The following is a 14914-nucleotide window of genomic DNA, read 5'->3' on the forward strand; positions in this document are numbered from 1 at the left end:
AAGAAAGACAACATATCTTAGGATGAGAAGAGAGAAGATGATGCTTGATTTTAGCTTGGGTTGTGAACAAAAATAAAGGTGAAGAAGAAGCGAGAAAAATAGAGAAAGGTAAAAAGAGGAGTAAAGAAGAAGATGAAGCCTCATTTGTTGTGCTCGTGATCTTTTATATTAGGTTTTATTGATAGAATATAGATGAAATATTAAATATTAATATATTTAAAATTTTTGTTAGTGATTCCATATCAATTTTGAGGATACCGAGGAAAGAGTTAGGATCAGTTATGATATAAAAGATTGCGGAGAATGTTCAATTGATAAGAGAAAAACTATGTATAACACAGAGTATATAAAAAAAAAAAGTTATGCTGATTGTAAGAGGTGTAATTTGGAATTCAATATTGGTGATCTTGTCTTTCTCAAAGTATCACCAACTAAAGTATCACCAACTAAAAGAGTAAAGAGGTTAGGAATTCAAGGAAAGTAAAATCCTAGATATGTTGAGCCTTTTGAGATATTGAAGAGAGTTGAAAAAATGGCCTGTATGCTTGCCTTGTCAGGTGTGCATAATGTTTTTCATATATCTATGTTGAGAAGATATGTTCCTAATCCAAAACATGTTGTAGATTACACTCCTTCACAACTTCACCAAGATTTAACATATGATTAGTAACAAGTGCAACTTTTATAGTTTGGTTTGAAACATTTAAATTGTAAAATTAATTAATTTTTGTGTAAAATCTGAGTGTGTGGAAGGCGTTTCATAAAGAACTTGATTTACTATTAATTGATTTATTTACTTAGTAAACTATTTTCTAAAAAATAGTTGTAGTTAAAGTTTTTGACACCTCCATTTTAATTATTCTCAGAATACTGCTTTACTTGAGAGAGAAATATTTTTAAGCCTTTTCTGGTCAGATTTTATAATACTAATATATATATATATATATATATATATATATATATATATATATATATAAAAAGTAATGCAGGGAGTTGTGATATCATGGTTCTAATGTTGAGTGATTTTTTTAAGGGGGTTTAAGGTCTTTTAAGCCAGTAATATATTGAAGAGTTGATTAAATTAGGAATTAGAAATTAGCTCATGTGTTGCATTAAATATTAGTGAACATATAATTTATGGTAATTGTTATTGTTAGGTTGTTGTGAGTGTTTGGTTGTCTCTAAGATTAATATTAGATTTGCATATTAGGTAAGTAACTATTCATCTTTTTGTTTAGTTATTTTGAGTTAGAAAATATATGTTTATGTACTAAATAAGTTTTTTTTATTAATATATTCATTGTTTCATAAATTAAATAGATCAGACATTTTAAATTACTTGTAAATAATATTAAGTGCTTTGAATGTGTTTTGTTTTTGTAAACTTATTCATGGATTGAATATGAATTTAATTAATTGACTACGCTTTAGACTTGGCCTTTTAAAGTTAAACATAAACATTTCTATTTATAGTTTGATATCTAGTCATTTGATAAATTATAATCTATTTTTATCATGGTTAGAGTAAATGTAGTCATTTAACTCTAAATTTAAGTTTGAACATGAGTATGCAAACCAAATTTATGTTTAAAATAACTAATTTAAATTATTTAAGTTTTTGAAAGATTTATAAATATTATTTTTTACTTTGAATCTTTGAAAATATTAATATTTTAGTATAGTAATTGAACTGATTTTTAGCTATATATATTAGTACGTCTTGACTTGCTTCGTCAAGGTAACAAAATTAACTATTATTTACTGAGTGTGTGATACTCACCTCCTAGTTATTTTTTTTTTTAAAATCACTTGGAAGAGGTTTAGAATATTAAATGGTTGTTTTGGAAGTTTATAATTGATTTCTAGACTTTATTATTTTAATAATTAGATCAATTTATGATCTTAGACTTGTTGTGTGTGTGTGTGTATTTTAACTTTGAAGTTAAGTTATTTGATGTGAAATGATTTATATTTGATTTAATTAATTTATAATTCAAGGTATTTTGTTTTAACATAGTATTATTTTAAGTATAATGTTTTAATGAAAGTTAAGATGTCTTGCATGCTTAAAAAGCACGAGATGTTATGTTATTAAAAAAGTATCATCATAATTTTTAAGTTTAGGGAGTGGCAATGTATAAGGAGTTTATGGTTCAAATTTCTAAAGCATGGCCTCTAATTTATCAGTCAAATTAAAATATTCGAATATAGATATTTAGAAATCAAAATCAAATTGGTGAAACCTTTTAAGTCATTTTTACTATTTCAATATTTATGAATTAACTTTATAAAAATTTATCAATTTATTAATAGAATTTTAATTTGAACTTTTTTTTTCTTTCAATTTATTTTGATATAAATTTTACATCATTTGCCTCGCAAATCCAAGGTTTATGAACATATTGATTTCTATATGGAAAAAGCATAACCAGTTTTGATTTCCTTATTTTCTTTTATGAGAAAACTAGTCCATTCATGAGTGCTTCGTCTAGGGTTAAATTAATTTTTTTTGAAAAAATTACTTTTTTCATCTTATAGTTTAGTTAAAATTTTATCTTATATTTATATAAAATATATATCAAAAATTTTTCTGATATATATTTTATATAAATCTGACATCATTTTCCTTACAAATCCAAGATTCATAAACATAATAATGTCCACATGGAATAAGCATAACGGATTTGATTACCTCGTTTTCTTTTATGAGAAAACTAGTCCATTCATAAACATATTGTCTGAGGTCGAATCCATTTTTTTTGAAAAAATTACTTCTATTATCTTATATTTTTGTTAAAATTGCACTTGCTTACTGACTTCTGAAAAATTACTCTTTGCAACCTGAGCTTTGTTGTATGTGTATTAATTTACATCATAAATCATCTTATAGTTTAGTCTATTTTACATCTACCAAGGATGTAAATTGTAATTTTTTAAAAGCTGATAAGCAAGTGCAATTTCAATAAAACTATAGCATGCTTTTTCCTAATTTTTTTAAACGTAAAAAAAAATTTCAAGGGTGTGGGGAATGTTTTTTCAGTGTCATTAAATCCCATCAAGTTGATTAATCTTAAAAACTCCGGACTTAACTCCTAGCCTAGCTCGAGTTATCACTTAAACCAATTGAGAGTTTACCCAAATTGAATAAATTGATTTTAGGGGTTTAAATGCAACATGAATGATCAGTAAAAAATGTCTTAGTTTAAAAAAAAAAAAAACTCTCAAAATGACAATGTTATTTTAAATATTGAGATGGCGCTAGATTGGATCAACCATGGTCACCTCGCAACCAAAGTTATAAACTCTACTGAGTTTAATAATTTTTTTTTTGTAAATTTTTTTTTATTTCATTATATGATAAAAAATAGATACTTGTAAAATTAAGTACCAACCCTAAAATAGAATTGACATTTACTTGATACCATGATAACCATATATAAAACAAATAGAAATAAATCAAAAGGTATATCTCTCAACTAATCCAATATTAAATGATGAAATAAAGTAAATCAATCAAAAAAATTATTAAAGGAACAAAAACTAAAAATATATATTGGGTTTAATTGGTAGATAAACCTTTCAAACTCATGATTCAGGTAACCCGAGTAAACACATGAAACCTGTGAACCAGGTCACAAACTCCACTAAGATTAATAACTTGTTTTTTTAAAAATTATTTTTTATTTAACTATATAATAAAAAACTAGAAAATTACAAAATTGAGCACCAACCAAATATTGAAATGTTTTTTTTTAGACTATGATAACCTCATAGAAAGGAAAATGAAAAAACATTATAAAATTTAATTCTCAATCAACCCAATAAAAAATAATGAAATAAAGAAATAATTTTAAAAAATAAAAAATAAAAAAGTTAAATCTACCAAACTCGTGAAGCGATTCAACCCGTGAACAAGTCCATGGATTTTTAAAAGTTTAATAACATGATTTTTTATATATATAAAAAACTAATATTTTTAGCCATATGATAAAAAAAAAAATAGATAAACACAAAATCGAGTTCTATTAGAAAAAAATATATATATCTGCCAAACCCGTGAACCAGTGTAACTTGGATTACCCTATCAAACTCGCAATATGAGACATTAACTTCATAAATTTTAATAATTTGGTTTTTTTTAAAAAAAAAATTGTTATTTATTTCAATAAATATAAAATAAATTAGATGAAATTGCGATACTAAAATATTTTTTAAATATCAATTCAATATTAAGATATTTTTTTAATGTTACAATGCTCATATAAAAAGAAAAGTAAAATGAATTATCAACTTAAGTCCTAATAACCACGTAACATAGGAACTAAGTTAAAAAAAAAAAAATCAATAAACAGCCAAAATACAGAAAAGAAATTCACGCTTTTGTTGTAATAAGGGCAATGTACTCATCTTTGAATTGAAAATTCAGTTAAACTCTCTCTCTCTCTCTCTCTTTTTCACACCATCACCTATTAATTAAAAATCTTTGGGCCAAAAAAAATCAGTGCCAGTTAAATCATAAAAATGCCAAAACCTAATTTTTTTTTAAACACTATTTCTCTTTATTTCTTAAACAAAAGAAAGGTTCAATAAACAACTTTTGAAGTGGTGGGAGGCTTCAACTAACAATCATTCGATTATTTTCGAGTCTGGTTTTGAGTTTTTATGAAAAATATTTCCTTGATATTATCTGTATTCTTATTATTAGTTGTTTCTAAAGAGCTCTAAACAACCGAACAGCAAAATATGATGGTTCTTGCAAGGAGGAGTATTATTATTATTATTATTATTATTATTATTATTATTATTATTATTTATTAGATTTGATTTCGCCCTTAACCGGATTAGAGAGTTTCTTTTTTTTCCTTGTTTGTTTGTTGAGAAAAAAGGATCGATAGGTTGTAAGGTGTACCTGTCAAGAACTGCAAAAAGAAATCCCATAGAACTGGTAGATATATATTTTACAGTTGGGAATTAATAATTAAAGCATCGCATAGATTCAGTAATTACAAGCTGCTTTAGCTAGCCTTACGTATAGATTTGAAATTCGGGTCTTCAGGATTAGGGTTTGGTTATTGCAGCGGCAAGAACAGATCATTGACAAGAGATATATCATATCAAACCACGTACAACGATGAAGACGTCTAAGATATTACCAAGTGTGTGTAATTTATTTAATAATAAGCTATATAAATAATATCACTAAATATTCTAAATTAAGGATATAAACAGGAACAATATTATTTATATAGCTTCTCTTTCGTTTTGATGGTTGCAGCAAACTCAGGGTGTTGGTGAGCAGATCCCATCCATCCACAGATTTGATATCTTTTCTTCTCTCTTCCAAACATGTAAAATTAATCTGAATTATTTCTTACATTAATCACGTACGTACGTGTTAAGAATCTTGATTATTCAAAACCAATTAAGGTATAATAAAATAAAAATCATGATCTTTGCTTCTATACGTCTCAGCAGAGAAAAAACTGTGAAAGATTCTCTGAGGTTCCTCAATTATAACATAATTTTCTTTTCCTGATATTTTATCACACGATTCCTGGACTTGGTCAAAGGCTGTGGCCAGAATTACAATTTACTATCCTATATATATATATATATATATATATATATATATAACATCGACATGAATGATTCTTGCAATGTCTATCATTAAACCTAACCTTCCTCGAGAACATGGGACAAAAGCTAGATAATGTTAGATTTCCAGAATGGAGTCCAAATACCACACGAGACACTTAATTTTCTATTTTTTTTAAATATATAAATCTTTTGAAAAGTAAATGGTGGTCAATATTGGTGACGGTTGTTATACCTCTTTTTATACCATTCAACTACCATTTTTCCTAATTTGGTTGCGTGCCCATCACATTATTCTATACACATAAATAATTTTAATCATAGCATTTCTAATCAGTGCATGAAGACGATTTCAATACTTTATATCTAGTACCAGTACTGTGGTAGTAGGGCTAGAATGGTAGATATTATTTTTTAAAATATTTTTATTTAGAGGTATATTAAAATAGTATTTTTTTTATAATTTGTTTTTAATCCTAACACATCAAAATAATTAAAAAATACTATTTTTTTCTTAAAAAAAATGGTAATACCATACTTAAAAGTAGAGACTTTTATCTCTCTAGTACTATGGTGGTAGTATATGTTAACAGCTCTCCCTGGCCTCTTATCTTTTTCTTCTTTTCACACTGAATCAAAACCACACCTCTCACATACTTTGACCAGTTGCCTTGCCTCTCCTATCACACCCCTCTCCCTCTCGGCTACCCCACCCTGATCTTTTGAGAGAAACTGCGAGCAGAAGCAGCCTCTGTTTGAGAGAAGAAAAGGCTGGAGAACCACCCCTCTCTCTCTCTCTGTCTCTTGAAGAAAACCCTAATTCACCTCAGTACCCCCATATTAGGCTTAAAAACAAAAGGGAAACAGAAAACAACCAAAGAGAGTTAGCTTCCATTCATCTCTATCTCTTTCTTCCCTGATGGAACTATCAATTTCATGATCCTCGGCTGTTTGTTCCCTTCTCTACACCATAATATACCCTTTTGTCCGAAGACCAAGTAAAAGCAAGCCAAACGCTGTCTTCTTTGTAGATCAGAGCTTTAAAGACAACTTGGGGTACTTTTTCTGAGAATAGCTCTCCTTGATTTATCTTCCAGAAGACTTTTCGCTTTCTTCCTTTATATTACCACATGCTTTGTTTTGTAGCTTCTCCTCCCCCCTTCTTAAATGAGCCTGATCGAGTCTGTGTGGGTAAGTCAATAAGTAAGCACGCAAAAATCTCACTGCATATATAGATACATCTCTCTCTCTCTCTCTCTCTCTCTCTCTCTCTCTCTCTCTCTCTCCATATCTCTGTCTTTCTTTTACGTCTTTCCCTTTTAGTTTATCTCTTTTTCTTGAAGAAAAATGGATTCTGGCAATAGTGGAAGTATGCAATCCTCCAGTGGTGGAGATGAAGAGTATGATTCACGCGCTGAGTCAATCTCAGCTTTCTTGAACAACAATAACAACCCATTAAGCCATGTTGGTCCCATGTCTAGTAACCCACCACCACAACCAGAACACCACCACCACCACCACCAAACCCACCACTCTTCTTCATCATCAACGATGTTGTTTGACCCTTTATCAAACTATTTTGATCCTTTATCATCGGCATCATCAAGATCACCACCACCTCCTTTCACGAACCCAAATTCACTCCTCAATCTTGATATGGTTTGGTCTAAGAACTTAAGATCTGAACCCAATTGCACTGATCTTGGTGGCTTCATTTCGTCTTCCTCACCAACCCAACAGTTGTTTACCAACCAAACTCAAACTAGAACCACTTTTCAGTCTCTACCACCGCATGGACATGAAAGTACTACAAGAGGTCCAGTTTCAGTTTCAGGGGCAAATGATCAAGTCAGTAACACTGCAGGGGTTAGAAACCCGAAGAAAAGATCAAGAGCTTCTAGGCGTGCACCAACTACTGTCCTGACCACAGACACCACCAATTTCAGAGCCATGGTTCAGGAGTTTACAGGGATCCCTGCACCACCCTTCACGTCCTCACCTTTCCCAAGAAGCAGGCTTGATCTATTTGGAACTGCAGCCTCCACTTTGAGATCAGCTGTCTCTCACCATTTGGACCCTTCACCACCTCCTTACCTTTTAAGACCGTTTGCTCAAAGATTCCAACCACCTCCACCACCAGCACCACCATTTGCCTCTTCAGGCTCTACTGCATCATCATTTTCTACTTCTATGGTCGATGCTATAGCCTCCACTACTACAACTAACATCAATAATTCCGGTGCTTGTACTAATAGTACTTCTACTAATATCTCCTCAACTTCCATTAACTACCAACTACCTTCTGATTTAGGCCTTTTTAAACAGCCGCACAACTTGCTCAACATCAACGTCCAAAACCCAATTCTCAATTTCCACCCTCTTCTTCAAGCCCCTCATAAATATCCACTTCCAAATTCAACCAATATCCTTGGCACCACAAAAGCACAACAAGGGTCTTCGTTAGAAATCCCATCAAATGATTCACATCTCAAAATGGGTGTTTTAGAAGAGTTCGGGATGAGCCATGGCCATGTTAGCACAAACCTTACAGGGCTTCAAAATATAGTTTCATCGTCGTCGTCACCATCAGCAGATGCGACGTTAATGAGAAGAAGTGATCACAACAACAATATTGCAAACTGGGGAGATGGGGTTGGTTCAAATGAGGGTGGCCATCATCATCATCAACAACAAGGTCTTCTAAGGTCCATTAATGGCAATTACAATAACTCAACCCAGCGTGTTACAAACGGGAAAGTTAACTTCTTGGCTTCTTCGTCATCAGATTTTCGTGGTGATAACAAGGGGCAAGAGAATGTGGCTGCAAGAAGTGAAGGTATGATGGAATCGTGGATTTGTTCTTCTGATTAGGAATATAAGTCTCTTATTATTAGTATATGATGATCACCATTAAGAAGTAGTAAATGATAACGAGATCATAATCAGAGAGAGAAAGAATGAAGATTAAGAGGATAAAGCTTAAATGGCGGTGAGTATCTATGTTGATGCATGAAAGAAAAGAATATTTTTTTGTCTCTCTCCATTTGAACCATGACTTTTGGTTAACCTAATTAGGACACCTTTTTTCTTTCTTTGATTTTATTTCCTTCTTAATCTCTCCTAGTTATATGTAAATAATAGCTTTTCTTCTTTCTTTTGACATTTTTCCATGTATTATTAATTCCTGATCCTTGTACATCCCTATACAAACGATCATGGCACTCTTAATTAGTTCTCCTAGTCTTGATAGCTAGTAAAATGCTCTAGTTTAATTTACCATGTTCAATTTTTCTCTTTAAAGAAGTCAAATTTGAGATTTATTCTGTCGCCTGCTGTAAAAGAATGAAGAGTCTTGAGCTACATGTGATGACTAATTTTTGGATGGTCTTCACATGGCCTGTTGCTTTGTTCAAGTTGACCATAATATTGAGGAGGATTAAGTACTGGAAAAAAAATTAGATTTTTTTTTTTAAAATTTCTTATGTTTATTTCTTATTTAAAAAGTTAATCACCAAAACACATTTTACAGTTAAAAAAAAATTTAATTTGGTTTTCAAAAAAGTATTTTTCTTTTATTTTGGATGAAAAATATTTTTTAGAAGTTGTTAAAAATTTAAAAGTGTCATGTTATTTGTTGATTTTTAAAATTTGATCTTCAAATTTTTAGTTGCTATATATTTTGCTTTGAATTTTTTTTTTTTTTTCATCTCTTAGAATTTGATCTAATTTGATTTTTATATAAACTTTAGTCCTTATTTTTTTAATCAAATTTTTTTTATCTTATTTTATTTTAAATAATTTATGAAATTATAATTATTTTTTTATTTCATTTATCTTTCAACTTTTTTATCTGTCGAATTTGATCTCAATTATTATTTTGATTGTTATTTATTTTATTTGATATAATTTATGAAATTATATTTTTTTTCAATTTCATTCTTATTGAATTTTTTGTTTTACACAATATTTTTCCTCATTTTTTTTAATAAACTTGAAAAAAAATAAAGTATTAATAAGTTATTTTTTAACTCATTATGATATTATAAAATATTACAAAATAATTTATGTTTCAAAAATTTACTTTAAAAAATAACTATTTTTAAAATTAAAAATTATTTTTCAGTAAACAAACTCTATAAATAAAAAACAGAGCCCATCAAAGTATGTGTGTGAGTGTTACTTGCTCGTGTTTCCATCACTTTTATATATCGTCCTTGTTATCGAGTAGTAACTCAAGAATGATGAACAAGAACACATCGTTTAGTGCCAGCAAATTAATAAAAAGAAAAACATAACACATGGGGTTGGAGTTTTGTCCAGTTTCGTAAAAAAATTTAAATTTTATTTATTTTAAATTAATATTTTTTTTAATGTTTTTAAATCATTTAAAAAAATAAAAAAAATATTATTTTAATTATTTAAAATAAAAAAAATTAAAAAAAACAATTATAACTATACTTTTAAACAAAAATTATCTATCAAACTAATATTACTGCATCCTCTCGTTACCTTTGTGGTATTTGTGGTGTCCGTAATGTATAGGAGTGATTGGTGGCGCGATTTGGGGAAACGTCGGCCGCCGCAATCTTGTCTTAGATTAATCAAATCTCTTCTTGCACGTGGTTCTGCTTGTTTCTTTACTTAACACTTTGTATTTATTTCCACAATAAAAGAATTAACAAAATGTTGCTTCATTTTTTTATGGTAATTTGAAGTCTTGATATATATAAACTATAGGATATTTCCTTTTAAATCCTTCATAAAAGAGTATTGTGGAATTAGTTCTCATACATCTTAATTAAATCTTTCCTTTTATATTGTAATTTTCATAAAAATGAATAATAATATAAACGTAATCAAGTTAATCCTTTTCTCGTAAGGTCTTCAGTTTTATTTAGTACAAAACTAATTAAGCCTCTAATTAAGGATATTTACATGTCATGTCGGGTCCCCTAAAGAATCACTAATGGTGTTGTAGGACACCTACAAGTAGAGACCGACTGTGCGTGTTGGACAAAAGCGCCTTTTTAGTACAGCAATAAAATGCTTGGAGATATTTTTTTGCCCTGCTGTGAAGCAAAAAAAAAAAAAAAAAAAAAAACTATAGACCGACATTAATTAAAAATTACATAAACCTCGCTTTCCCACCGATCTACTTTGTCTTAAAAAATTTCCCCCCCTTAGAACGGACCAAGTGATTTGATTATTATACCTTACAAAAGTTTTCATTTAAAAATGTGGGTGCACTATGAGCTTTAAGAAGTCAAATTATGTGAGTATCGCAGACAACGCATGTGTGGACAAGAATAATATTTAGCTCATATTAGCTGTAACTTCGCTTTTAAATGGATGTTTAGATTGCAGTTCAAATTATATTATTCAAAAATTTGAAGTTTTTTAAAAATAATATTTTTTTATATATATTTCAAATTGTTTTAATGTATTGATATTACATAATTTTTTTAAAATTTAAAAATTTATTTTAATATATTTTAAAATAATGTTTTTTTTAAATAACTAGTACCGCGTTACCAGTAACCTCTTGAAACATGTGTGGTGGGGGACTAGTCATATTTCACGTATTTTTCTTAGGTGCTTTACAGCTTTCATGTTACTTCAAAGAAAATAACAAAGGGATTGCAAATTAACACACGCTTGGGGCTTCATAAGGTTAGCTTGTTGATGAACTCTCTACAAACACCCTGCAATGTTTAAATCTCTATAATTAGTTGCTCACTCGCAAGTTTTCGAATCACTGATTTAGGAGATAATTTATGTTTTCCCAATTCAGCTGCTCCGAATATGTTTAGATATTCCAGTGATTAGTTGCTCTACAGAACGTCAAGATCCATGAAAACATGCAAACAAGAATCCCAAGCATCAAATCAATGACAAATTGGCCCTTCCAATTTTGTTCCCCGGTTGCCTGCCAGGGGTGCTAATTCAGTGCAGCTTCTTTTCTTTACTTCGGTGTTTTTTTTTTAATGTTTTTTTTATGATTTGAATGTGTTAATAATGTTAATTTTTTTTTAAAAAAAAAAACATAGAAAACAGCATGCATTATTATCTCAAAAAACGTAGATCTAGAAGGATAATTGACTAGCACCATCAGATTTGAGCGTGTAAGTTAATTCAAGCACCGTTTTCCTCCCATTATCGTATCTAAGCTTTTTCAAGGAAAAAGTGTAACCATTTTGTCTGGCATTCAAATGAAATTATAATTTTTTTTTAGGGGGAAAAAAAACATGTAGACGTAGCTTTTGCGAAACCATGGCGTGTGACAAAGAAATCTTCTTTCCCGCCGAACGTCTTGTTACAGAGAAGAAGCACATCAGAGAGTGCTGGTCAACAGTGTTCCAAAATGTCGAATTTCTCAAAATAAGAGAAAAAGGTTGACATAGCAAAGCAGGCACTCCTCTGGAACAGTTATGATGATCAAAAGTGAGCATTATCCTTTGCATGAAATGGAGATATAAATCTAAAAAGTAGATAATCTTTTTTTCATCACATTGATTGATAGATCATGATCTTTTTCACTTCAATTATACAATACCCACCACTTTCGCCTTCGGTGTTTAAATTTTGAATCATGAGAAAGGGAGTGGTGTGGTTTCAAAAATCTGTGAATCTTTTCGCTAAAGGGGAGACGTTTTCATATGAATTATGAATGGCCAATCTATAGGATTCTGGCTGGAAACTTTTGTAAAGGGCACCCTTCCTTTCTCACCATTTTTATGTGTTTTATATACAATCCAAAGCTTTCTCAAGGAAAATAAATCTCAAATGATTAGCCATGGGATTTTGGGAGTCTAGAGGGCCAGCCACGGGCAGGCATCTTGCTGATAGACGGGGGGGCGAGAGAGAGAGAGGGGGTGGAGGGTGGTGGTGGTGTGACTTGTGACACTTCTTTTACCATCATGGGGGTGGTCCATGCCAGTGAATATAACTATAGCCTTTGATCTTTAGCAATGATGACTCCTCTCCTCGCTATCTCTCAGCCCATAGGCTGGAGCAGTCTCACAAACTGGCGAGGGCATCATTCTTTCTCCATCTTTCTCTGTACAGAAATATAAAAAATGGTAGTGCCCTACATTTTTGAGCCAAGCTCAAAAAGATGTACAACTTTTGACATCTTCATCATAAGGCTGGCTCCCTCCATTCCCTCCTCGCTTGAAGCCATTCCCTCATTTGAAAAAGCATATATTCAAGTGCCCAATACTGGAAGAAGACAAACTTCCACATTTGCAGAACAATAGTATCTTATTCCAAAGTCCACATATCATGTCTTTCTAGGCTAAGTCTCATTCCTAAACTAAATATTATAAAGGAAAAGGGAAAGGAAAAGAAAGAGAGGAAGAAAAGGGGTTCTGGTTAGAGACCTAGCCCCAACGCACAGATCCAATCTTAGCTGCTTTTTGACTTATTTGCACCTCAATTTTGTAGCGTGGGTTATCCTAATTAACACTAGCTAGGCATCTTTATATGTGTAGCACGTATCATGTTACTTCATCCCCATGTATAGGCATTTGTTGTCCAAAACCACAACTCCTAATCATCTAAGGTTTTGCTTTTATTGTCGTTTAGACGATGTTCCTCGACAAAACCGAGGTACAAAGAAAATAGAATGAGGCATACGTTGCTTTTATTGCTTTTCCCTTGTTCTTCTTCCCATGATTTCCAGTAGCTAAATACTACAGATTAGATAGAAGTAAAGTCTCTAAAGATCATGTAACAATTAAACGTCTTGTGGTGCGAAGAAAGAAGAGCCTTGAGATGGCGAAACAAGTTTATTAGGTCATGTCTTCATCATCGAACCTCATGAGCTTCATCCCCTCCATGTTTTCATACATGAATATTATCCCTAGTTAATGAGGCCATATCTCAATGTTTCACCTAACGAATCTTGCTTCATATAAATTGCATACACCTATTATTGACGTCATGTCGTTTTTAACATTAATTCACCAGAAATCTTAATCGAGAGAAGTCCCATCAAAAAGGGTGTTTTTAGGAGCCTCGATTTGAAAACTCTTCAAATGTTTGGTGCTACTACACATCAAACCCCCCAAAAGCTATCAGTATGTGCGCGCATACAGTACTGAAATGAGTCGTGTAGATAGCACGCAAAGCTCTCTAGCACGCACATAAAATGGAAGAGGTGTGAGACCAAAGGATTGCCTTTTGAATATCATCCCCTTCCATAATTAAATCATCTGTTTCATCTCCTAGTGTCGACTTTTGTACTGAAGGCCGTAGCTGTTTAGTCGTGTGATCGTTAACGGTATCCGGTAATAACATGAAAAATGCCTCTGAGATTTATATTATAGCGATTTTACAAAATCCATAGACATATTTAAATGAAAAACTCTCTTTGGAGGTCAAGTCTTTTAGCATCTAGCTCAGTTTCTTACAACTTTTTAAACTTTTTTGTTTTACTTTTGATAATCAAACAAGTTTAAAGCATAGTTAAAACTTTAATCCTGTCAAACCCGGCACGTCCCTTATCTGGATGGTGTTGCAAGAGAATACAGTTCTATACTTGGCTTTTTATTTCCTTTTATTGTACACTAGGGTTCAAATCCATAATTACAAAAGGATCGATGAATATGATATATATTTTAAAAACACTTTAGAGGGAAAAAAAAGGGAGCAAAATTCCAGGATCAAACGGTGACTTACTATTTGTTTCAACGACTTCTCCAATGGAGAAACTTTTAGAAGTAAAAACCAGTACTTGAACAGGAACTCCATTTACTGTGGTGCTTATTTAAAATATAGCATTATGACTTGTCTGCCTTGGTGGGTCAGGAGTGATTTTCATGAAGTCCACATTTGTCTGCCACTACTGTCAAGTTATGAACTGCAAGCTAATAGTTACCATAAAGCAAAATGTCCCTTTTCATTGCCTCCAAATCAATTAACCTCCTTGATTAGATTTAACCACAAGAGTTTAAGGTTATAAAGAGACATTTTACATCATTCGAAAACAAATTTTGATGCTACCCATGTAATAGTCTCACAATGATTAATGATAAAGGTACAGTTTTTTTATTTTTAAGCTTGGTATATATCTTTTAAAATAATATTTGAAATTATGATAGTAGTTTTTTTAAAAAAAAATTATTAAAAAATATATCAAAATAATATTTGTTTTTATATATTATAAAATTTAAATAAAAAAATTAAGAATTTAAAGATAAAAACAAACACTAGTCATCGATTACAATGCAAGATTCTTACGGGGCTCTTGATTTCCTGCCATATGATAAGCTAATTATAGTGAAAAAGGCATGCTAAGAATGGGAAAAATCTGGGAATC

General features: G+C 30.9%; 1 protein-coding gene across 1 annotated transcript; it reads left to right on the forward strand.

The window, feature by feature from the left end:
• The first annotated feature begins 6216 nt into the window (after positions 1-6216).
• Positions 6217-8922, forward strand: LOC118043530 (uncharacterized). Its single transcript, XM_035051544.2, has 2 exons — positions 6217-6651; positions 6742-8922. The coding sequence occupies exon 2, from the start codon at positions 6943-6945 to the stop codon at positions 8464-8466; it is 1524 nt and encodes a 507-aa protein (XP_034907435.1). The 5' UTR covers positions 6217-6651; positions 6742-6942; the 3' UTR covers positions 8467-8922.
• The last annotated feature ends 5992 nt before the right edge of the window (positions 8923-14914 follow it).

Source organism: Populus alba, chromosome 7 (assembly GCF_005239225.2).
Source record: "Populus alba chromosome 7, ASM523922v2, whole genome shotgun sequence".
In the NCBI taxonomy this organism is placed as follows: domain Eukaryota; kingdom Viridiplantae; phylum Streptophyta; class Magnoliopsida; order Malpighiales; family Salicaceae; genus Populus; species Populus alba.